Below are 26955 nucleotides of genomic sequence, written 5' to 3'. Positions count from 1 at the left end.
CCTCAATATTTAAGCCTAATATGCTCATTGCCTAGATTCTTTTGCATTTGCAAAGATTTGGGGACCTCATTATGAACCAGTACTTTAATAGAGCTTCACTAAAGTCCAGTCTGAAGCTGTAAAGAGTCAGATGTTTGATTTTATTATTTCAGAGCTGAATTACACAGTTCCTGCTTATTAATTACATCACTTTGCCTTTCCATTGTATTGAATATTCATTTCTGTCTCTCTAGAGCATTTTCTCTATAGTGTCCTCTACAAGATGCTATTGAAGTTGAGCAGAAAATACTAGAACTTCCATTTATTTCTATCTGACCCTTTAAAATTCTGTTATATATATTCATATACCACCCTATTCCTTTAATATCTCTTTTCATCTCACAAAGCTCAAGTTACTTGACTCCCTCATCTATTCCAGTAGATAAGGCCCCTCCAAGGGTTACTTCCTTCTCCATCAATTATGTTAAGCACCTTGTCCCTTGTGCTTTTTAATGTCCTCACCTTCATTGCCTTATATGCTTCTGCCTAGTGAAATTCCAGCTGTGGACCAATGCAGCTTTTTTTTACTGTCTTTATGCTTATGCACAGGTTGCTTAGGATAGTCAGGGGGGCAGAAATCACAGTAGAACAAATTTGAACTAGTATAAATTCATTATTACATTCTTAACTATGTCCTCAAAGCTGCCCATGGGTCCTAATCAGTGCCCTTTTCCATGCTCCAAAGTGGGTTTGTTTTGTTTACTTTTAAGCAGGTTTCACACCCAGCATGGAGCCCAGCACAGGGTCCAAACCCACAAACCCATGACCTCAAGATCAAGACCTGAGCTGAGATGAAGAGTCAGATGTTCAACTGACTAAAGCCACCCAGGCACTCCTCCAAAATGTTTTTATAAACCCAACACCATTCTCTTGAATTCTCTGACCCTACCATCTTCTCCATCATGCTCATTATACCTCCTACTCTACAAATAAAAATAAAGTACTTCAGGGGTGCCTGAGTGGTGCAGTTGGTTAAGTGTCCGACTTGGTTTTGACTCAGGCAGGTCCTGCTCCTCAGGGTCATGGGATCAAGTCCTGTGTCAGACTCTGAACTCAGCATAATCTTGAGTTTCTTTCTCCATAAATCTTTAAAAAAATTTTTTTAAAATAAAGACTTTTAGCTCCTGTTGGTGTATAATATAGTATGCATATCTATGCCACCCTTCCCCCTAAATACTTGTTGACATTCTAACCCTTATTTATTTTCTTCCAGTCTTTTTAGAAAAGATATCTCTCTTCAATCCATGGCAAATCTGTACAACTACTGACTAAATTTTTAGCTCCTTAAGACTTTGCTCCAATAACAATTTCTTCTAAGAATTAGTAAATAAATGCATCATTGACTTCCCTTTTTACTGGTTTAGTCTTAGCAAGTCTAGCAAAAAAGAAACAGAAAAGGAAGCAAATGCCTTAATTCTATGTTTTTCTCCTCATCTTTTACTTGTGGCTGGACTCCTAGGCAAAGAGAACAGTTCATGCAGAGGCGCAGAGGCACAGAGCCATGAAAGGGCACAGTATACATGCATGTCCTTTTCACTACATTGTAAGCACCTAGAATGCAGAGACAAAATAGAAATATTTTTTGAAACTGCGATGAATAGATTTTCAGCAAGGGAAAAATGTACAGTGAAATGGCCGTGTGCAAGAACAAAGATAATTTCTGCAGTTAGGTAGGAGGAAAAGAGGAACCAGCAGTATAGACAGAGAAGGAGAGGTCAGCCATGTAATGAAGAATGAGGAAGAGGAAGCTAAAAGAGGAAGGCACTTGCAGGGGAAAGAGTGTTTAGACTGAGAAAAGCCTGTAATATATGACCTAAGGCTGTAAATGAAAGATATACAAGGTCAAGTTTATTAGCATTTTTCTTTTGCTATGATTTGGGGAAGGATCTCTGAGCCCCACTCTACTTGGGTAATTTAGTTTAGAAAGAGTAAATAATACTTCTTGGTAGATACAGCAAAAGAAATCTCTACTGTTAACAATAGTTACATATTTTTTATATGTTAAGTTATAGTAAAAACTGTATATAAATTGTGACGCATTACACCTAGTCAGATATGTGTGTTTTATGTATGTTTGTATACATCTATATATGTGTGTATATGCAATATATTTAAACAATTAAAATTCTTTTCATAGAGTAATATCCTTTCTATGTGTAATATATTCTATTTTCTATATTTATTTCTATTTGACTTATAAAATGCTGACTTACGATCTACACAATTGCTTTTAATGACCCCATATTGTTCTTACAACCCTAGTTTGAAAAATGGTATCTTTGATTTGATTGTTTGTCAGAAATAATTTTGGGTTTTCTACAATTAAAAATTTGGAGGCTATGATTATTAAATGACTTCCTTTTTCTCTGTGAATTGGCAGGGCCACTAGGGCATGCCACTTGATGTCACCACAGAGTAGGTACAAATTGATAGTCTTCAGACTGACTTTTTGCCATGTCAGGAAGTGATGGGTAATATGAAGACATGATTGACAGAAATAGAATTTGGCACTTGTCCTAGACAATATTATTTTTCTCCTTATTTAGCCACCTTCTCCATGGCAGTTTGTCTCATAGACTGCAATTCTCTGACACTAGGGCACAGAAAACCTATAAATAATACAGGATGAATTCAGCCTATAAACCTACCTCCACCCACTTGTATCTCACCAATGATTTGTTAGCTAAAAACAGTCACTTTTTTTTTTTTTAAAGATTTCATTTATTTATGAGACACAGAGAGGGAGAGAGACAGATGCAGAGACACAGGCAGAGAGAGAAGCAGGCTCCATGCAGGGACCCTGACATGGGACTCGATCCCGGATCTCCAGGATCAGGCCCTGGGCCGAAGGCAGCCCTAAACCGCTGAGCCACCTGGGCTGTTCAAAATGGTCACTTTAAAAAAAAAAAAAAAAAAAAAGGTCACTTTTAAGTGAGATGTAGTCTTGAGTTAAACTTTTAAATACCCCAAACAAAATGCTATAAAAGCCAAACAAAACAGTGAATACTACTAAAATGTAGATACTTATTTTCATATCATTACCTACCAGTTACATTTTGGATTTTTTAACCTTATTACTATTTTTTTAGAAGAAGTTTACCATTTAACCTTTCTAGGCTTCCATGTACTTGCTAGTAAAATGAGCAAATTGATTCCCAGCCCTCTTGGGTTCCACCTGTGAGGAATCAGAAGCTATTTGTCAGTATTTCACAAAACCTGATGTAAGTCATTTTATTACTCTTTATGTTTTATTACATAATTTTGGTTAATATGAACATTTATATTAATAGATGAAATATTTTTTTAATTTAAAAAAATTATTTATCTTAGAGAGGGAAAGAGAGTACTCAGGTGAGGAGAGGGTAGAGGGAGAAAATCCTCAAGCAAACCCCACACTGAGCATGGAACCTGGCACAGGGCTTGATCCCAGGACCTATGAAATCACTGGCTGAGCCAAAACCAATAGTCGGAAGCTTAACCAACTGAGCCACCCAAGTGCCCCAACAGATAAAATCTTTTAATATTTGAAGACCATGGGAGGAAAGGGAAGTTTTTTAAAGGAAGACTCCTTTTTGGTGATAGCATTACTAGTCACTAAAGTCTCCTAGATCTCTTCTAGTACTAAAAATGGTGCCAATCCTGAAAGCTATAGTGTTAGAAATCTTTTTTGTGGTGATCAGTAATGTCCTTTTCCATGGGTAATATTAATCACTTTATATTACAACATTTTTGTCTTTGCTAGAACCCGTTTGCTTTCTCCATTCAAAATACTTAGCTTTGAAGCAGTGTTTTTATGTACTTAAATAAAAACAAAATCTCAGAATATATCTGTTGCTTTTAATATACCACAATTAAAACAGACAAGGCCTTATTTATTTATTTATTTATTTATTTATTTATTTATTTTTGGTTGGAATGTTTTATATAGTCTTTTTCCTTTGTTTCTAAACAATCTCAGTTTTTTCTTACCTGTCCTAATCTTTTGGCTTCGGTTACTATGAATTCAGAACAGTGTTACAAGCTTATAGTAAAAACTGTACCAAAAAACAGAGAGAGAAGGGGGAAGGAAGACGGAAAGGAAAGAAATTGCAGTAGAGTTATTTGTAAGTATGAAAAATTATGGCAATAGAAACATTTATTTCTTGGCTGTAACATATTTCAGGGTTCATATATATGCAAGACCAACTGTATATTAGAACTATTTCTGTTACAGTTATAACTATAATCCTGTTATGTATTTGTTCTTTATTATCGAGTTTGAGGCATTTTATATTGTTATGCCACTGAGTGTAATAAAACATAAGCATCTCTTTCACTGAAATAATAAATATACAGTTTACAAGTGATTATATGTGTCTAGTACCCACATAGCTAAATTAGGACTTAATGGCTGGTTTAGCTCTTTGCTTCTATGTGTCTAAAGACATAGATTAGTATATATTAATCACGTTGATCATAGGTCTGTTATATGGTTTAAAATTCCCATTGTTTTACTATTTTGCCCTACATCATGATTCTCTTGAGTTTATTACAACAGAATCCATTACTTAAGAGCTTTTAAAAAATGGGGTTTGGAGGGAAGGTTAAGGTCAGGGGAGAAGTAGGGGATGTGAATTAAAGCAACCATACTGGCTTGCTTTCTTATTAACATACCTGATGAAAATTAAAATTACAATTATTTATGTACTATCCACTATCATTTCCTCCTATTTTATCTTTTTTTTTTCTTTCTAAAACTGTAAGTTGGGGAATGTCCCTGGTCATGGAGTAACCCACTTGCAGGATGGCATCTTCATAAAAAAAGCTGACTATCATCTAAATTAATGTTTTTAAACTGTAGGTTATGACCGAATACATAGGTCAGGAAATGAAAATACCTGGGGTCATCACAAGCATTAAAAACATATGTATGAATAGAATATAGTAGAATAAAAAATACCTGATTATATCTAATGTGTTTATTTACCAGTTGTATCTATTTCTTTTCAGTTTATGTATACTATAATAACCTGATGTTTAGAATTTTGCAAAGTACAGTGGAAACTGAGAGGAAGAAGCATTGACTTTACTTGGAGCAAAAGAGAGGGATTGTGAAAAAGCCTCCAGAAGAAATGAAGTTTATATTGGATCTTTGAAAATGCAGAGGCATTTCCACATGCTCTTGGAGGAGCATATTGGGGATAAACAGTGGGAGAGGACGTGGAGTGCAGTTTTCCAAGGAAACACCTATCCAGATACAATTCATTGTGACATCAAAATACATGACATATTTGGGGTTGAGGAGGATAACAAATAGTCTGCTGAGGCTGGAGTTGTAAGAGAATAGGATCCAATTATTATTATAGAGAAAATTAAAGAATACTATGTTCTATTCATACATGGAGATTTTATAACTCAGTATTTTGAGGTGTAACGATTCAGGTAATAATTCCAGATAAGGGACGCCTGGGTGGCTCAGCGGTTGAGCATCTGCCTTTGGTTCAGGGCATGATCCCAGAGTCCCAGGATCAAGTCCCACATCAGGCTTCCTTCATGGAACCTGCTTCGCCCTCTATGTCTCTGCCTCTCTCTCTCTCTCTCTCATATGAATAAATAAAATATTTTATTGAAGAAAAAAGAATTCCAGATAAATGCAGAACAAAAATTTCACATAATATAATAAAATTATCCTGAATCCTCTAGTATGGCTCACCCTTCTTACAAACTTATTTTTTATTTCAAATAACACTGAGATCCATAAATTGAATTAGCAAGCTTATACCATTGCAAAATAAGTATAAAAAAATAAATATATTCTTGGGGATCCCTGGGTGGTTCAGCGGTTTAATGCCTGCCTTTGGCCCAGGGTGTGATCCTGGAGTCCCGGGATCGAGTCCCACATCGGGCTCCCTGCATGGAGCCTGCTTCTCCCTCTGCCTGTGTCTCTCATGAATAAATAAATAAATAAAATTTAAAATAAATAAATAGGGCAGCCCCGGTGGCGCAGCGGTTTAGCGCCGCCTGCAGCCCGGGGTGTGATCCTGGAGACCCGGGATCGAGTCCCATGTCGGGCTCCCTGCATGGAGCCTGCTTCTCCCTCTGCCTGTGTCTCTGCCTCTCTCTCTGTCTCTGTCTCTATGAATAAGTAAATAAAATCTTTAAAAAATAATAATAATAATAAAATATATAAATAAATATATTCTAAAACACTAACTTTATCAATAATTATTCTTCATTTGCATAAGAGTATAATAGCATATCTTCAGAATAGGTTATAAATCTGAAATCACTTTTCTAAAAATAAAATATGTATAAATCTGGTGAAAACTAAGAAAAATCTTGTAAACCCAGTAGCTCTTTGAGGAACATATAGGTGCTTTGAAAGTTTTTGTATGGTTCTTAGAAATTTTTATCAAATATTTTATTATCCGAGAGCTATGGCATTAAACATATTAAAGTAATAATCTGCTTTAATTCTTGATATATTGGCATGAGTAGAAATTGGAATTTATTGCCAAAATAGGCTATTTTCATCAGCATTTATAAAATTACCTAGAAATATTTGTTTTTATTTTTAAGTATATTTTTAGACTTTAATTCACAGGCCAAAGTACGTTTTTATGTACACATCTACCTTTTTCCAGATTCTGTGCTGCCTCAGATGTTTGAGATTTTAGAAGATCTGACTCTAAGAAACTGAAGTGTCATTGAAACATAGGTTTGGACACTTGGTATCAAAAGCAATGTTTTTCATCCTTTTTAAACCTGTTGATAAGTATTAAACTCCTCTGCTAAGTATAAAAATCTCACACCAATAATTATAGTAATAATGATTTTTTTCTTTTTTTTATGATTTTTTTTTTTTCAAATTACATATGCTTTATACTCCCCTATGCCCAACCAGGGATTCTCCCTCCTATGCTATTCTAGATAGTCTTGCCCTTAAGGAAGACAATAGTTCAAAAAAGTAGCAGAATACCCCTGGTATTTATTTCTTCTCTATTTCTATATGGGAACTTGGATTATTAGAGAGAAGTTTTTCCTATACATTCAGTCAGTCAGCAAAGATGGATTCAGCCTACTGTATGCAGGCTCTTACAATACAAAGATGGTGATGATAGTCCACACAAAAATTTAAATGTGAATGTTAATAGCATAATTTATATAGTAAAAAAAATTAGAAACAATCCAAATGTCTGTTAACTGATGAATATTTGAACGAAATGTGGTATATCCACTCAACATAGTATGATTCAACAGAAAGGAACAAACTACTAATACATGATACACAATGGATGAACCTCAAAATCATGCCAAGAAGCCAGACAGATATAAAAGACAACATATTGTATGATTCCTTATTTATAAAAGTGTCCAGAAAAGGTAAATGAGTAGAAACAGAAAGGAGATCAGGAGTTACCTGAGGCTAGGGGTAGGAGTGAGGATTGACAGCCAGTGGCCATAACAGAAGTATATGGGATGTTAGAAATGTTCTAAAATTATGTTGATGATTACACAACTCTAGAAATTTACTAAAAATTGACAAGCTATGTTTACCGCAGGTGAATGCAATGCTATGCAAAGTATATCTGAAAAAGCTATTAAAAATTTTCTCACCATTAAAAAATGAAGTGTTTTTTTTTTTCCTCAGAAGCGTTGGCTTAGAGAGCACGCAGTCAGTGAACAAACATAAAGAATTATGTTCAGTGTGCTTTGTATGTGTATTTGTGACCTCATGAGAAGGGAGTTTCAAGTTGTGCCTGAGAGTTTTTAGGTAAGAAGGACTATAGATAGAAAATGATATTTGAGATCAGCCTTGTAAAATGAGTAAGGAGTTTACCAGATGGTGCAGGATTTGTTTCTTGACTTGCTGCTGGCACGTAGGAAGTAATGGTTCCTCTTTCTTTCCAGTTTTTGAACTTCTTTCATTTTTAGTATCTAAGTAATAAAAGATGTAAATAATTACAAAATTTATATATTGACAACCCTGGCTAAGGAAGGTAAACAAATGGCAAGTTCATATGTTAATTTCCCAACAATGAAAGTTTATTGTTCGGGAGGCCCAGGTGGCTCAACAGTTGAGTGAGCCTCTGCCTTTGGCTCAGGGTGTGATCCAACGTCCTGGGATCAGTCCTGAATTGGGCTCCCTGTGAGAAGCCTGCTTCTCTCTGTCTCTGGCTCTCTCTGTGTCTCTCATGAATAAATAAATAAAATCTTTTTTAATAAAAGGTTTATTGTTCATATTACTTATGATTTTCTGGATTTTGGGTCTCATAATTACCTGAAGTTTTTAATCAGCCAACTAATTTGTAGTTGACCTTGGATAAATGCTCACATTCTTTCATTAGTGTTTGTATTTGTGTATGCTATTTTTTTCAAATGGCTTTTAAGTGATTAGGACATAAGTACTTAAGTTGTTAATAAAACAGAAGTGTTAGAGAGCAGCCCGGGTGGCCCAGGGTTTAGCGCTGCCTTCAGCCAAGGGCGCGATCCTGGAGATCCAGGATCCAGTCCCACGGGCTCCCTGCATGGAGCCTGCTTCTTTCTCTGCCTGTGTCTCTGCCTCTCTCTCTCTCTCTCTCTCTCTCTCTCTGTCTCTCTCTGTCTCTCATGAATAAATAAATAAAATCTTAAAAAAAAAACAGAAGTGTTAGATATATCTTTTTTTTTAGACAGATGTATCTTTTAATCTAAGAGTATCATGAAAAAAATACTGCATAATTAAGTATACAGTGAGCTAAGAAAACCAAAAAGTTTTATATTGTTTTTGATCAGAAGGATAATAAGATGAACAATTTTGCAATAGAAATGCTTGACTTCTATAAAAAGAACCTTGAGATTCATTTTGCCTTTTCAGTATGAGATTTGAAAATTAGGTGAACAGTTCTCTTTCTCATAATATGGAAGACTAGGAAGAAATTCTGAAAACCTCTCAGTATAAAACAGTAAAATGCTGCATAAAATATGCAAAATTATTAGATAATAAAATAAAATACATGCTAAAGACCTAAAAGAGAATATCAAGAGAATATCAAAACCATGCACAAAAAAGAAACTATCAAAACTGACTTTAAAACAAAAAAACAACTGACTTTTTAAGATAACCAATTAGAGAGGTGCCTGGGTGGCTTAGTTGGTTAAGCGTTGGTTAAGCATCTGCTCAGGTCATGGTCTCGAGCGTTCTGGGATAGGCTGGCATTCTGCTCTTTGCTCAGCAGGGCGTCTGCTTCTACCTCTCCCTCTGCCCCTTCCCCTCTCATGTACATGGCACTGCTCTCTTGCTCTCTCTCAAATGAATACAATCTTAAAATCAGAACTTTTTCAAATGAAAATATAATCACTGAAATTAATATCTTAGCCAGTTAAGCCTGTGAATTAGGTAAAAATTAAGACAAAATTTATTCACTTGTACATAGAGCTGAAGTAGTTACCTAGAATACAACAGAAAGAGATAGAGAGGAAAATATAAGCTATGTAAAAGAGCAAGAAGGTCAAGAGGCCATAGTTGATATCTATGATTTGCTTTTTCCACAAACCAATCCATATTTCTTGTGCCCTCAGCCAGAAGCTCAGCTGACTGGGGTTCTTTACTGAATGGAATGACCCAAACTGAAATTCCTGAAGAGTCTGAATCCTCAATTTTTGACTTTAATTTCTATAGTTTTCCACTAACTTTTATTACTTGTCATGGAAATACTAGGATGTGTTTGAGACAGTTTCCTGGGTTATGGACACAATCCTCCTTACTCTTATTGTGTACCAGCAACTCACTTTCACCTTGGTAATCAAGATGAGTCACTAACCAGTAAACAACTTCTTTGCCTGCTGGGTCCAAAATGTCCAGGTGGCAGTGTCATCTTCTAATCCAGTAGAACCATTGTTGCATTCCTCTGAAAGAAGCATTTTCTATTGAGAACTAACCAATAGGCAGAGCTCAAGTTATAGATTGGTAAGCTAAAATTGAATGAATTTTTAGCATAGTAGTGAGATGAGCCACTCCCATTTCCATCCCTTGATTCTTAGACTCTGTATTTTGGCTATGTTTGTGAAAGCGTCAATAAGTGTAATAGTCTTAATACTGCATCCTTTAAGACAGAACCCAATTATTACTGAGATTTGTCTCCCAGCTCACTTTGGAGTGTCTCTCTTTAGGCCAGCAATTTCTGGATATGTAGTAAGATCATTTTATTCCATGGATATGCTTATTGCTTTACTACCTTTGCTGTTAATTGAGTTTCTTGATCAGAAACAAAGCTGTGGAGAATACCGTGAAAATGGATAAGGCATTCCAGTTGATGGTAGTGCTAACCAGGAACATTAATGAGCAAGAAAGGCACAACCATATCAAGAGTACATTTATTCCAGAGAGGACAAATCTCTGCCCCCTGCATCCAGTGCATCCAATGCATCCAACCTGCTACTAAGTGGCTAAGCAGTATTTATGGGGAATGGTGTCATTTCTAGTGCTAAGACCATACAGGTGTCTGTTGCCAGATAAGAAGCTGCATAATTAGGTGCATAGCTTCATACTAAGTGCTATAGGCTCTGTTGATTTGCTCCAGTTATGATACCACATCTAAATAATAGCTGCCAGAGTGACCACTTAAGTTTACTCTAATCCACAGTCATTCTTCAAGATCCATTCAACTTCCGCACAGACTAAACAGATGAATTAAATGAGGATATCATAGATACCAACATCCCTGTGTCTTTCAAGTCCCTGGTGGTGGCACAACCTAAGGATGTGTTTTTGCCTCTTGGTTATTATTGTGATAGGAAGAAGTTTTAGGAACTTCCATTAGTCCTTCCTACAATAGTGGCTCTTAACGCCTGGGTCAACATGGAGATTTCAACAAGTGGCCTGATGTTTCTAATCCAATTATACGTTCTAGAATGGAGAAAGAATCATAATGTGAGTGTGTGGACCAAGTGGATCCATAATGAGTTAAACCTTGGTTAGTATTTCATCTGTCACCTGAACACTATAAATTTCCATTTGACTGCTGGACCAAGTGGCATTTGGAATCTCCAGAAATTTGTATCAGTTCAGAAATACATGGCATAATTCTAAGGTGGAATCCAAGATCCCTTCCTTCTAGTGTATTCTCTACCTTCTCCCAATTATTTAATCAAACATCTACCTCGGTGTTGCTATAAAGGAATTCTGCAGCTGTAATTAAAGTCCCAAACCAACTGACTTTAAGAATGAGTGATTATCCTGAGTGAGCCTGACCTACTCACATAAGCCCTTAAAAGAGACAGAATATCTGTCCTGAGGAGAGAGATTCAAATCATAAGTATTCACAAGGTTGTACAACCATCACTATTATATAATTCCAGAACATTTTCATTTCCTCCAAAAAAAACCCATACCCATTAGCTGTCACTCCTAATTCTTCCTGCCCCCTAGAACCTGGCAACCACTAATCTACATTCTGTCTCTGGATGCCTACTCTGGACATTTCAGATAAATGGATAATAATAAAACAATATGTGGCATTTTATGTCTGGCTTCTTTGACTTACCATGATTTCTTTAAGATACATTCATGTTATGGTATGTATTAGTACTTCATTCTTTTTTATGAGTGAATATTCCATTACATCTATATTATGCATGCCATGTTTCACTTATCCTTTCATCAGTGAATGGACATCTAGGTTGTTTCCACTTTTTGACTATTGTGAATACAAATTTACGTATATGTACATGTTTTTATGTGAACATATATTTTCAGTTCTCTTGGGTATATACCTAGGAGTGAAATTGCTGGATCTTAAGGTAACTAACTCTGTGTTTAACTTTTTGAGAATTGACAAATGGTTTTCCAAATTATAATGTGGCTGTACCACTTTGCATTCTCACTTTTAGTGGCTTTTTAGATTCTATACCTTCATCTGTGTAAAAAAAAAAAAAAAAGGTACACTTGAGGTTTTGCAAGGGAGGGAAATGTGGGATAGAATGGTAGGTTGAGATGTTATACCAAAAATACTTTTTTTCGTATCCAGTTCTAAATACTACATGTTACATTTTTTTCCTAAAAGTTTTAGGGAAGCAGAACAAAATAAACAGTAAAAAAAAAAAATCAAGTCAGTGAGAACTTTACCAGCTTTTTTATCTTAATTTGAAATTTTGTTTTTTGGGTTTGGGGGATCTTTTGTTTTTGTTTTTATAGAAAAGCTTGCAGAGGCTCAGCGCAGGTTTGCTACACTTCAGAATGAGCTTCAGTCATCACTGGATGCCCAGAAAGAGAGCACTGGTGTTACTACACTGCGACAGCGCAGGAAGCCAGTCTTCCACTTGTCCCATGAGGAACGTGTCCAACATAGGAATATTAAAGACCTTAAACTGGCCTTCAGCGAGTTCTACCTCAGTCTTATCCTGCTGCAGAACTATCAGGTACTTAGATTCTTACTCTGGAGAATGGAACTTTCAAATAATTGGGAAATTTGGAATCAACCTTGAACTATACTAATGTGCCAATCCAAAAAGGGAACTCTTTATTTTGAATGTCATTATTTTTTAGGTTCTTAATGTGATTTCATATGTTTTAATTGGCTAAAAAACATGTATTAAAGGTGACAAAATAATGTTAATAAGACTTCTGTTTTTGAAGATTAGTTTCTAAAACCTTCTGTACAGTGTGCACAAGTAACCCTTGATTCATGGTTTGCTTCCTATTTTTAGAGGCATCTTTGGTGTAGTGGTAAGTAGAAATAAGAAATTATATATGTCTATCCAGCTGCTGCTGGCTATGTAAGAGCTTTACATTGCTCCAAGCCTATAGCAAAATTTCACAAAGGCAATTAGACAGTTAAGTTCTTGAAACTAACACTAATAATATAATTATTAATTATAAAAGTTTTGTTCTATTCGCTATTCCTTACAGCAGGCTATTCTGTAAGAATATATTGAGAGTGAGGAGAAAGGAAACTTAATTGAAGGCAATCTCTAAATCAAGGTGTATGCACCTAGGAGTGTTTAAGGTGATGTGTTAAAGTATGAGACAAAAATTATAAGCAAACTAGCAAGCAAGCAAAGTCTCATTCAGAGGGAGTGCTCAGTTTTTTTACTGATAGGGATATGTGATCAGCAAATTTGGGAAACCTTGGTTTAAAAAACTATGCAAATCCACAGTTTCCTGCTTTTTTTGCATGTATCAAAGAACAGCAATTTGAGAATGTAGAAAACTGTAGTATTAAAAAAAAGAAGAAAACTGTAGTATTTTGATATTACAGAAATGGAGAAGTGCAAGCTCCTACCCATTATCAACAAAACCCTGTATGTATGATCACTGCTTCTGACTCTTTTCGCACTCCATCCCCAAACTGAGAATCAATGGAAGCAAAATGAAAGTTAAAAGAAAAAGATAAGGGATCCCTGGGTGGCGCAGCGGTTTGGCGCCTGCCTTTGGCCCAGGGCGCGATCCTGGAGACCCGGGATCGAATCCCATGTCCGGCTCCCGGTGCATGGAGCTTGCTTCTCCCTCTGCCTGTGTCTCTGCCTCTCTCTCTCTCTCTGTGTGACTATCATAAATAAAAAATAAAGAAAAAAGAAAAAAGAAAAGAAAAGAAAAAGATAATTGGGGCACCTGGGTGGCTCAGTGGTTGAGTGTCTACCTTTGGTTCAGGGCGTGATCCCGGAGTCCTGGGATCAAGTCCCACATCAGGCTCCCCACAGGGAGCCTGCTTCTCCCTCTGCCTCTCTCTCTATGTCTCTCATGAATAAATAAATAAAAATCTTTAAAAAAAAAGAAATAGATCATCTTCCCTTTTCTATGCTGTTTCATACATACTCTCATAGTAGAGGGAAAATACATACCTATACCAGTCCTTCAAAAACAAAGAACTAATACATTTATTAATGTATTCAGTGTATGATAAATCCAAAATATTTTCTAATAATATTCTTTTGATCATGAAGCAAAATAATATAAATTAGCCTTTTTGTACATGAGAAAATGGAAATAAAAATGTTTTAAAAAATGTTTTGAGTTTAAGACTTCCATTAATTTACTTGATATATAAATAATAGAATTCATAGTTCAAGGATACTTTTATTACTGATAGCATACTACCTTGAAATAAATGGATGGAATAAGAAAGAAGAGTCTTTTTTTTTTTTTAAGATTTATTTATGAGAGAGAGCACATGGTGGGGAAGGATAGAAGGAGAGGGGGAGAGTCTCAAGCAGACTCCTCACTGAGCATGGAGCTTCATGTGGGGCTCGATCTCACTACCTTAAGATCACAACCTGAGCCAAAATCAAGAGTCAATCACTTAACCAGCTATGCCACCCAGGCACCTCGAGAAAGAAGAATCTTATCCTTTTAGTAGTAAATGCTTATATAAAAGCATTGTTATTTCCTTCAGTACTCATTCTAAAGTCAACTCATCAATGTGTAGTGCTTATTATTTTTCTTTTGTGGTGGTGGAAATTATAGTAGTTTTTCCCATTTCTTTCTTTAGAATCTGAATTTTACAGGGTTTCGAAAAATCCTCAAAAAGCATGACAAAATCCTGGAAACTTCCCGTGGAGCAGATTGGCGAGTGGCTCATGTTGAAGTGGCCCCATTTTATACATGCAAGAAAATCAACCAACTCATCTCTGAAACTGAGGTACAGTAATCTCACTTATGTACCACATATTTTCAAGAGCATTCATGTCTTATTTTTAATGAATTAATTCCTCATCTCTATTCTCCTTTTGTAATTAGTTGCTAGCTTTGAATAAAATATTCTTACTGATGATTTTTTTCTTTTGCTTTATCAGCATACATTCACCAAGAGGTTTTCAGAATACCATGTACATAAATGATTCACAATTATTTATGTATCACTTAAGATTAGTAGAACCTGTGTCAAAATTGAATGTGTCTTTCTAGGCTGTAGTGACTAATGAACTTGAAGATGGTGACCGACAAAAAGCTATGAAACGATTACGTGTCCCCCCTTTGGGAGCTGCTCAGGTTAGTATTTACTTCCAGTTGTTTGGTTGGTTAGTTTTGCCTATTTAGTTAGTAATCAACACAATTTGTTTAGTTGATAATATTCTAGTTTCACTACTTTAAAAAAATATGTCATGGGCATCTGAATGATTCAGTCAATTCAGCTTAGGTCATGATCTCAGAGTCCTGAGATTGAGTCCCGTATCAGGCTCTGCACTGGGTGTGGAGCCTGTTTAAGATTCTCTCACTCCCTCTCCCTCTGCCCCTCAATGCTACTCTCTCTTAAAAAAAAAAAAAAAAAAAAAAGTCGACCAAATTTTAATAGTTGTTACTTTTGTTATTTTGTTTTAAAAAATGAAGTACCAGATCTTACTTCATGATGAATTGTAATGTCTTCCCACTCTTCTCTTCTTATGCTGTATTCCTTCTCTTATTTATTCTATCAGCATGCTAACTTCTTGGCCTCCCCAAATTACTGAGAGATTTATTTGATGATATATGGTCACTAGATGTTTAATATTAGATGTTTAATGATACTGGGTGGGAAGATTCAGTTATGCTGGGCTACAACATAACTTCATCCAAAGTGCCATAGTTACATAAAAAAAAAAATTTATTTAATGACATTTACACAGTAATTATACCAAAAATATTTAGGTAACATATTCTGTTTCATAAAATAAATCTCAATAAACTTAAAAGGATTTAAATCATAAAGTATTCTCTGACCACAATGGAATGGAAATCAATAATAAAAAGAGCTTCCCCATCCTAGTAAAAGGCATTTACCTAAAAACCTCTAATCAATATCATACTAAATGGTGAAACACTGAGTACCTTCCCTCTAGTAACAAAAAAGGATATTCAGTCTAACTACTTTCATTCAACATTGTACTAGGGAGTCTAGCCAGTATAGTAGGATAGGAAAAAGGAAGAGGCATTCAGATTAGAAACAAAGAGCTAAAATTGGTGGGGTTTTTTGCTGATGACATGGTAACCTATGTAGAAAAATCTTGTGAATCATTAGAATAGCTACTAGAACTAATAAATGAATTTAGCATGGTTGTAGACTATAAGATCAATATATAAAATAAATTATGTTTTTATATACCATCAAGAACAATTTGAAATAAAAAATGTTTAGATGTTATTTATAATTGAATTATGTGGGGATAAATCTGACAATTGAGTGTAAGACCTTTACATTGAAAACTATAAAACTTTGCTGAGAGAAATTAAAAAAGACAAATGCATGAGAGATATATCATGTTCATGGATTAGAAAACCCAATATTTCTAAGTTATCATTTCTTTCTAAATTGATCAAAAATGCAACACAATCCAGCTCAAGATCTCAATAGTCCTTTATATTTATTATATATATATATATAAAACTGGTTAGCAAATTAAAATATTTATATGGCAATACAGAGGACCAAAAACAACCAAAACAATTTTGGAACAACTTAGTTGAAAGATCAATACTACCTCATATCAAACTTACTAAAACTACAGTAATCAAGACAATGTGGTATTAATGTCAAAATCAGTAAATCAATGAATGAAACAATAAAAATCCAAAATTAGATCAATAAATACATGGACAACTGATTTTCAATAAAGATGTAAAGACAGGTAAGTGGAAAAAGGAAAATCTTTTCAACAAATGGTGCTGAAGCAATTGGCTTCCAAGTGAAAAAAAAAAAAAAAACAAACTTCCACACATCTTTTATACTATACACAAAAATTAATTTTAAGTATACCATAGACTTAAATGGAAACTAAAACTACACGTTTTTGAAGAAAATATAGGAACAAGTCATGATGACTGGTTTATGCAAAGATTTCTAAGAAATAAAACCAAAAGCACATCATTAAAATTTAAAACTTCTGCTTTCAGAAGACAATGTTAAGAGAATGAAAAGAAAAGCAACAGACTAGTAAAAAATACAGTAGATAAAAGACTTGCATTCAAAATATATAAAGAACTCCAGTACTCAAAAATAAGAAAACAAACAGCCCAGCTTAGAAATGGGCAAGAGATCTGAATAATCAAAGATGTATGAGTAGCAAGTAAACATGAATAGTTGTTCAGTATCATTAGTCGTAAGGAAATGCAAATTAAAACTATAGGGAGGTAACATACACCTATTAGAATGACTGAAAACATTGACACTAATTGTTGGAGGAACAAAGCTCTGAGATTTCATATGCTGCTAGTGGGAAGTAAAATGATGCAAGCATATTGGAAAACAATTTGGCAGTTTCTTAAAAATTGAACCTTCACCTACCATATAATCTGGCCATTATACTCATGGGTGTTACCCCAAGACAAATGCAAGCATATTTTCATATAAAGATGTATACAAAAGGGGCACCTAGCTGGCTCAGTCAGTAGAGCATTCAGTTCTTGATCAGGGTTCTGAGTTTGAACCCCATGTTGGGTGTAGAGCTAGCTTTCTTTAAATTACTAAATAAAATCCTTTAAAAAATGTTTCACACAAATGCACACAAAGTTTCACAAGTGTTTTTTGTTTTGTTTTGTTTTGTTTTTAATTTATGATAGTCACAGAGAGAGAGAGAGAGAGAGAGGGGCAGAGACATAGGCAGAGGGAGAAGCAGGCTCCATGCACTGGGAGCCCGACGTGGGATTCGATCCTGGGTCACCAGGATCGCGCCCTGGGCCAAAGGCAGGCGCTAAACCGCTGCGCCACCCAGGGATCCCATCACAAGTGTTTTGAAGCAACTTTATTCATAATATTCTAAAACTGGAAACAACTCATATACATATCAATAGGGAAACGGATAAACAAGTATGGTATATCCATACAATGGCATGCTACTCAGCAATAAGAAGGAATTAAACATTGATATATAGAACCATGAGTGCATCTTAAAATAATTACACTGAATGAAAGAAGCCAGACCAAAGAAGAGAATATACTATATGATTCTGTTTACCTAAAATTTTGGAAAATGCAGACTACTATATAATGACAGAAAGTAGATCCATGATGGTCAGGGGTTTGAGGTGAGATGGGGTGTGGTGAGAATAAAAGCATTACAGAAGGGCATAAGGAATCTCTCAGGGTAGGGGGATCAGCGTGTTCATTGTCTTGATTATGGTGATAATTTCCTAAGTGTTTACATATATCAAAACATCAAATTGTACACTTTAAATATGTGCAGTTTAGTATATGTCTTATAAAACTATTACAGATAAGAAAGGTAATCTTGAAAAATTCAGGTATTTCTGAATGCATGAAGAGGTAGTAAAGCTAAGAAAACATGGAAATGGTTATCCTTGGTGAGGAGGGAAGGTTATGGATCTGGCCAGGGGTAGAGACTTGAAAGGTAATAAAAATGTTCTGTTTCTGAAGATGGGTGATAGGTGCAGGTACATTTTATTATTCAATTCCTAACAGTCCAGATATGTTATTTGTATTCTTTTGTAAATGATAAATTACACAATTTTTTAAGCTAGAAAAATTTTTTTTGAAATTACAAATAACCATCTTCCCTCTGGATGCTTTCATTCTTAAGCTAACAATTCAGGTACCTATTACTGATGAATGTGTAAGTCAGAGAGAGTCTCAATGTTTTTTTCATTTAAAGGTTTTTAGAGGGGCACCTGGGTGGCTCTCAGTTGGTTGGGTGTCTACCTTCAGTTCGGGTCATGATCTCAGGGTCCTGGGATTGAGCCCCAAGTTGGTCTTTCTGCTCAGTGGAGAGCCTGCTTCTCCCTCTCCCTCAACACCCTCCCCCGCCCCACATTTCTCTCTCTCTCTCTCAAGGAAAGAGAGAAAGAAAGAAAGAAAGAAAGAAAGAAAGAAAGAAAGAAAGAAAGAAAGAAAGAAGAAAGACAAGAAAGAAAAGAAAAAAAAGAAAAGAAAGAAAAAGAATTTTTAGAAAACATTTAAACTGTCTTGAAAGTAATACCACCTTTAAAAAGAGAAGCTCTTTATAACATAGCAAGTATTTAAATTCATAATATTTTTTTTCTCCTGTTTCTCATCCCTTTATGTTTAAAATATAAGGGCACTTTCTTATATAATTAGAAAAAGGTTGATTTTCTTTTATCATTTTCTAAATATAAAACTACTATTAGAAAAATATTTTTTTTTGTACCTACACACTCTGGAGATTCTGAGTCTCTGGAGAATCTCTATTATACCTTAAAAATTCACTTTAAATTACCCCAGTGTTAATAGTATAAGTAATATAGAAAATAAGTGTTCTTAATTTTGCCATTGTCTCCATGGTTCATAAGTACCAAATATGAGTAATAGTGACATACAAAATTTAAAGATAGAAACACACAAAAAAAAAAAACAAAAAAAAAAAGATATAAACATTGTAAAAAATGAAGTTGCACTTAGATTTCTTCTATAAGAAAAATTCAGTGTATATATGATTTGATTTTTAAGATTAAATTCTTTTTTATTTAGTAACTCAGATTTCTCTAAAGATACTCGAATAACTAGGAAATCTAGTTAGGAGAATGAAAGGATGTTTCTTGGTTCTGATTTATAAAAATTCAGTTAATAAATTATTTTTCTTTTCATAGTAGAGCTTTGGGACTCATACTACTTAATTTATTGTTGCATATACTAAATATATGCAGTATTTTGCCCTGTACTCAGTGTGCTGTTTTTCTATCTACAGCCTGCACCAGCATGGACTACTTTTAGAGTTGGCCTATTTTGTGGAATATTCATTGTACTGAATATTACCCTTGTGCTTGCCGGTAAGTTGTTTAAATTTGGAATTAAATTATCCTTAGTGATATGCCTTTGTTATATTCTGTTCCTCTATCAAAACTAGTGCAAAACAAAGCTACTACTAAAAGAGAAATTTGTCAGGGCTAAGTTTTTTGTTCTTATAAATGATTGGGAGGGATGGAGTGGTGTTTGGGCATTTGTGTGGTTTGTTTTTCCTTTTGAATATAGTTATCCTTTAAAACATTACTAGTTTATGACTTTTATTCCTCATCATTTTCTATTTTTTATGTACAATTTCTTTATACTTTTTCTAAGTTCAGACATTAAGAACCTCAGCTTCCTTGATCACAGTTGAGAATAAATAAGATTAAAAAATTCATGTACTAAAGCTCGTTCACTTTGCTTATTGGAGACTCTCTCACATCCTTTCCAGAATGTATTTGCAATTACTTTGAATATAATTTTAAGAAACATGTTTATGTAATTTCCTATTCTATAGAAGTTAAGAATTAAAGGTAGGAGGAATTGCTGAAAGTAAAAGCACTCCCAGCATCAAGAAATGATATAACAGCAAGGGAGGTATTATCTTACTAAAACTCCCAACAGAATTTGACGTACCCCTCAGCAGCATTTAACATTGTGGATCATTCCTTCTTGAAACTCTTTCTTCACTTGGTTTTGCTGGGAAACCACATTCTGCTGACAGTTCTTGCCAATCTCCTTTGGTAGCTCTTCTCTTCTTTGTGACATCTAAATGTTGGGCAATACTGCTGGGTTAAATCCTCAAATCTCTTTCTCTGTTGACACTCATTTCCTACCTAGGCAATCTTTTTCAAGCCTATGGCTAGAAGTATTATCTGTATGCTAATGACTCAAGTATGTATACTCTATCCTCTGAAAGATATCTGGTTGACTATTTGGATTTAGAGTGGGCATTTCTAACTTACATGGACAAATTTTTTTACCCCAAAATATACTTTCTTTTCCATATATCATCACCTTTTATCAGATTCTCAGGCCAAAACCTTTAGCCTCTCTTTAACCTCTCATACCTCATCTCCAATCCATCAGCAGATTCTATGGCTTTATCTTTAAAATGTGGTTTTTTGGTTTCTGGGCTCAGCGTGGAGTCTGCTTGAGAGTCTCTTCCTCTTTCTCGTCCTCTCCCCCTGCTTACACGCAATTACATGCAATTGCATAAGAGGCTTTTCCCCAAGATGTCTGTGTGGCTTACTCCTTCACTATATTTATGTGAATATATTTATGTAGTGTCTGTTCAAGTGCCACTTCTTCACTAAAGCCTTCCCTAATTATCCTTCTCTAAAAAAGTCTGCTCTATCCCTTTAGCCTACATTAGTTTTCTTCAGAGCACTTTTAAGTACACGATACAATATTACATATTTATATTTCTTCTGTTTTCCCACTGGAATATAAGTTCTTTGATCCCTGGACTCTTGTCTTCTTTTCACCATTGTATCTCTAGCAATTAGAATACCACCTGGGCCATAGAAAGGGTTCAAAAAATATTAGTGGAAGCTAGAATGGATGGAAGAGAAGGGCAGAGATAAAATTAAATGATAAACAGAAAGCACAAACAGCAAAAAGACAAATCTCAAAGGTTCTTGCATTCAAGGACTTCAAGAGCAAATAATCCTGGTATACCTCAAGAGTGTGTGTACTTAGGCTTATAATAACTATGAACCATTAATAAAGAATTAAATTCTGTTCCAGTAAATCTGCAAAGAAACATGACTTAGAAACAGATGGTATTGTATAAATATCCATCATATTCTATCTTCAGTGTTGAGTAATCATAATAGTGCCTGAACAAAGAAGTTTCTATTACTGTCGTACTTACTGTTCTCGATTGCAGGGACTGTGTATTTTTCATTTTTGTATTTCAGGTTTCTAACACAGTGCTACACATATAGCAGATGTTTAAGAAAAAATTTACTGAACTTGTTTTTCCTCATTAACCATTCTCCTTAATTAGGATTGTCAATTATAAATTATGACCCAAGTTGTAATGGCTCATAGAGAACATATGAACTTTACCTTCTGATAGTGTGTTTTCATTTGTGTTTTTAGAATTCTCTTTCCTCCCAGTTACTAAAAGTTGTATCTAATAATTATGGTCCACTATAAGCTCATGATTTAATATTGGTATAATTTATTATATTTTAATCTAGTTCTATTTCTTTAAATGAATGCAATCTATTTATATAAACTACAGGGAAATACTGCAATAAAAAACCCAGCCCTAGATTTTCAAGCTAGCTGTTAGGGAAGGAACACTAACTTGTCTTCAAAAGGTCTTGCCTGGATTCTAGTGTCAGCTCTACTGTTTAATTGTTTTGGCTTTAAGGATATCATTTAACTTCTCTGAAATGATTTCCTTATTTGTTAGGTGAGTTTACTACCTTAGATTTATAGTTTTGTTTTAGAAACTCATTCAGCAGGTAAATTTGATATATCTCATGATTATGCTTGATACTTTTAAGTCTTTAGATAAGAGAATCCCTTTCCTTATGAAGTTTATTATGCCAGGGAGATTAAGATGTATATTAAAACAGTAGTAATATACTACAAGACAGAAAATGTTAAATGTTCTAAGCAGGCCAAAGGACCAAAGTGATTACTTTTAAATGAAAGCATCAGGGAAGACTTAATGGAAGAAATGGCATTTATGCTGGACACTGGTGGAATGAAAAGCATTCCAAGACAAGGAGATAGTTAAGCAGAGATTTAGTTGATAGGGAAGAGGGTGGGGCATAGGAGGAGGGAATGGGTTATGAAGGAGAGAAATGATAAATTCACCTAGTGTGAAGGAGAATACTAGATGATACAGTTTGAGACCACTTCATGGAGATCAGCTAAGAATTATAAGTAAACATGGGATACCTGGGTGGATCAGTCGGTTAAGGGTTCGACTCTTGATTTTGGATCAGGTCATGATCTCAGGGTTCTGGGATTGAGCCTGCTGGAAATTCTGTCTCCCATCTACCTCTCCCTCTGCCCCTCCCCTCACTCGAGCCCATGCTCTTTCTCTCCCTGTCTCTCAAATAAATCTTTTTAAAAAACAGAAGTAGAAGTAAAACCTGTTTATTGTTGTGAAGCACTACATCAATATAAATTATATGGTGTATGTGATAGTAGTTGTTCTTTCTAAGAAAAACCTCAATCATTTATGTGTGAAGTTTTTTCTTTTATTTTCAAGATGAATGCGATGATAATTATCATCACTAAATAATAAGAAAAAATAACCTTCATTCTTTTTATGAGTGCATTGAAGTTTTTTTAATTCAGGGACAAATTGAGGTTTTGTTTTCTTTTGTAAACATAAACTGTTTTGTGAGACAGTCTAATTTTTTTTTAACGTGTGTGGTTTATGCATTTAGTGTGGTGCGTTATGTTCTCTCACCTCAGAACTCTTCCTTTGTTTGATCTTTGTGTGTGTATGAGAGGAGGCAGGGTAAATATAAAGCCAGCTGTCTATCTTTATTTATCTCCCAGCGGGTACTTAAAAGATAACAGTGTTGAGAGATGAGAGAGAAGTACAGCAGTAGTAATGCATGTACAAGCACGATTCTTTTTTCATTCATATAAAAAAATAATGTGTGTAATTGCTGTAGTTTCTCAAGGGGATATGACCTGATATTTAATAATTTGTCTGAAATTCACATATTTCAGATATTTAGTTTCTTGAAGTTGCAAAATTACCTGATTCAGATTTTTAAAAACTTGTTCTCTTATAGATTTCTAGTAACCTTTACTCAATTTGATACAATAACAATATATTATATTTCATTTTTTGGTTTGCTAAAGATATGAATTTGGCCATTTAAAGTACATAAAAATGTGTGAAATAGGTACTCATACCCTAATAGTAAAAGTATTAATTGTTTCAATCTCTTTGGAGGATAATTTGGCAATGGATATAAAAATTTAAATACAATCACTTTGGTTAAGCAGTTTTATTTCTAGAAATTTATTTTACAGACATACTTGTGTATGGGTGCAAGGACATACACGAGACAAGTGTATTCACTGCCATTTTGTTTATAGTAACAAAATCTTAGAAACCACTCAAATTTCCATCAGTTGAGAATTGTTTAAAAAACTAAATGATGTTAGCTCAGTGCAATGAAATGTCATGAAGATTAAAGCGAATGAGTATAGGACTTTGGAGAATGGTTTGGTTGTATCTACCAAAACCAAACATGTACTATACTGGGTTGCTTCAAAAAACTAAATGATGTTAGCTCAGTGCAATGAAATGTCATGAAGATTAAAGCGAATGAGTATAGGACTTTGGAGAATGGTTTGGTTGTATCTACCAAAACCGAACATGTACTATACTGGGTTGTTTCTACCCATTAATATGTACTGTGCTGCTGTGAATATGCATATTCTTAGATTTGTTTGGGTACCTGGTTTCAGATCTTTTGGATATATACCTAGGAGTGGAATCATTCAGTTATGTGATAATTCTGTGTTTAATCTTCGAAGGCACCACCAAATTGTTTTCCATAGAGGCTATACAATTTTTCATTTTCATCAGCAATTTATGAGGACTCCATTTTCTTTACACCCTTACCAACATTCGTGGTTTTCCATTTTATTTGTTTACTTTTTAATTATAGCCATCCTAGTGGGTGTGAAGTGGTATCTTGTTAATGTTTTCATTTGCATTTCCCTAATGACTCATGGTATTGAGCATCTTTTTATGTGCTTATTGGCCATTTGTGTATTTTCTTTGGAATGGCTGTCCAAGTCCTTTGCTCATTATTTGAGTTGTCTTCTTAATGTTAAGTTACAAGAGTTCTTTATATATTCTGGGTACTAGACCCTTACCAAGATACATGATTTGCAAATATTTTCTCTCATAGTATAGATTGTTTTTTGCATTCTTCATTACATCCTTTGATGCACAAAAGTTTTAAATTTTTTTTAATGATTTTATTTATTCATGAGAGGCAGAGACATAGGTAGAGGGAGAAGCCAGCTCCCTGTGAGGACCCTGATCTGGGACTCCACAGGACCCTGAGATCATGCCCTGAACTGAAGTCAGATGCTCAACCAGGAGCCACCCAGCCATTCCAAGTTTATAATTTTTATAAAGCCTGATTTCTCTATTTTTTTTTCTTTCTTTGAGCTAATTTTTGTACCTGGTGTGAGATAGGGATTCAACTTCATTCTTTTGCATGTGGCTATCTAGTTGTCCCAGCACCATTTGTTGAAGAAAATATTTTTTTCCATTGAATGGTCTTGGCATTCTTGTTGAAAACCAACCAGCCATTGATATATAGATTTATTTCTAAACTCCCAATTCCATTCCATTTGTCTGTATGTCTTTTAATGCCAATACCACATTGCTTTATACTAAATTTAGAAACCACAAAAAGGTGAGACCTCTAACTTTGTTCCTCTTTTTCAATAATGTTTCAATAATGTGAATTTGAGGATCAATTTTTCATTTCTGCAAAACAAAGGTGATTGGAACTCTAACTTTGTTCCTCTTTTTCAATAATGTTTCAATAATGTGAATTTGAGGATCAATTTTTCATTTCTGCAAAACAAAGGTGATTGGAATTTTGATAGGGATTGTAATAAATCTGCAAAACACTTTGTTGCCATCTTAATATCAAGTCTTGTAAATCCATGAACATGGGATTTCTTTCAGCAATATTTTGTAGTTTTTAATGAATAAGTCTTTCACTTTCTTAAGTAAATTAATTCTTAGGTGTTTTATTCCTTTAGGTGCTATTGTGATTGAAATTGTTTTCTTGGGAATCCCTGGGTGGCGCAGCGGTTTGGCGCCTGCCTTTGGCCCAGGGCGCAATCCTGGAGACCCGGGATCGAGTCCCACATCAGGCTCCCGGTGCATGGAGCCTGCTTCTCCCTCTGCCTGTGTCTCTGCCTCTCTCTCTCTCTCTCTCTCTGTGACTATCATAAATAAATAAATAAATAAATAAATAAATAAATAAATAAACAAACAAACAAACAAACATTGTTTTCTTAATTTCATTTCAGAGTTTTCATTGCTGGTATATACAGAGACAACTGAATTTCATGTGTTGATTTTGTACTCTGCAATTTGGCTGAATTTATTAGCTCTAGTGGTTTTATTGTGTATTCTTTGGGACTTAGGCGTATTATTTTTGTTTCCTGATTGTTATATCTATGGTTTTTGCTTAGGAATCAGGATGTGAAACCATACATAGTTTCTTATTTACAATTTGCTAATTAATCTTGCTATCGTACTTGATCCTTTGTGGTCTCTTCTTCATTTAACAGCTGCAATAGCCCTTTATTTTTTTTTATTTTTTTATTTTTATTTTTTTTTTGCAATAGCCCTTTAAAGTTATTACTTGGTCATGCCATTTATGTGTAAAACCTTTCATTGGCTTTATACATTGGAGTAAATGTTTAAGTCTTGACAAAATACTATAAAATCCTGTCTGATTTTCCTATGGCTTTTTAGCACTTTACTTCTCATTTATTTCAATTATAGTGGCCTTGGTCTTCTTTCTGTTCCTGGAGCATCGGCCTCATCCCTATCTTAGGGCCTTTTGTACTTATCTATTTGGAGCCATATTTTTCTGTATATTCACAGGATTCATTCTCTTTTTACTTAGGATCTCTGCAGATGTCGGGACATCTGGGTGGTGCAGTTGATTAAATGTCCACCTCTTGGTTTCGCCCCAGGTCCTGATCTCAGGGTCGTGGGATCAACCCCAATGTTGGGTTCTGTGCTTAACACAGAGCCTGCTTAAGACTGTCTCTCCTCACTCTGTCCCCCTCCCTCTCTAAAATAAATAATTACATGTTTTTGATTTTGTTTTTTTTTTAAAAAGGGTCTCTACAAATGTCATCTTCTGACAATCTTCTTAACCACCATACCTAAAATAGCACCTAATATCATCATTATTCATTTCCTTTCCCTCCTTTTTTTTCCCCTTAAAAACCGTTTTTTAGGGCACCTGGGTGGCTCAGTGGTTGAGCATCTGCCTTTGGCTCAGGGTATGATCCTGGGGTCCTGGGATCGCATCTCTCGTACCTGTGGGGAGCCTGCTTTTTCCCCTGCCTATGTCTCCTGCCTCTCTCTCTCTGTCTCTCCTGAATAAATAAATAAAATCTTTAAAACAAACAAAAACACCTTTTGTTATCTGATATTATACAGAAAAAAGTTTCCAAAAGACAGGTATTTTTTTCTGTTGTTTATTACTGAATCTCCAGCTCTTTGAGTGGTGTTAGATATATTAGGCAT

The 26955-nt window shown here is 34.8% G+C and overlaps 1 protein-coding gene across 1 annotated transcript in view; it reads left to right on the top strand.

The window, feature by feature from the left end:
* Nucleotides 1–26955, top strand: part of XPR1 (xenotropic and polytropic retrovirus receptor 1) — a 224596-nt gene that overhangs the window by 138038 nt on the left and 59603 nt on the right. Inside the window, exons 4-7 of the mRNA XM_041756166.1 lie at nt 12194–12417; nt 14487–14636; nt 14903–14986; nt 19630–19711. Of these exons, the coding sequence (XP_041612100.1) occupies nt 12194–12417; nt 14487–14636; nt 14903–14986; nt 19630–19711 (540 nt within the window). The remainder of the gene's footprint in view (nt 1–12193; nt 12418–14486; nt 14637–14902; nt 14987–19629; nt 19712–26955) is intronic.

The sequence above is a fragment of the Vulpes lagopus genome, chromosome 1, assembly GCF_018345385.1.
Source record: "Vulpes lagopus strain Blue_001 chromosome 1, ASM1834538v1, whole genome shotgun sequence".
NCBI lineage: Eukaryota > Metazoa > Chordata > Mammalia > Carnivora > Canidae > Vulpes > Vulpes lagopus.
The sequence above is the reverse complement of the archived record's forward strand: the minus strand, read 5'-3'. Positions and strand labels throughout refer to the sequence as shown.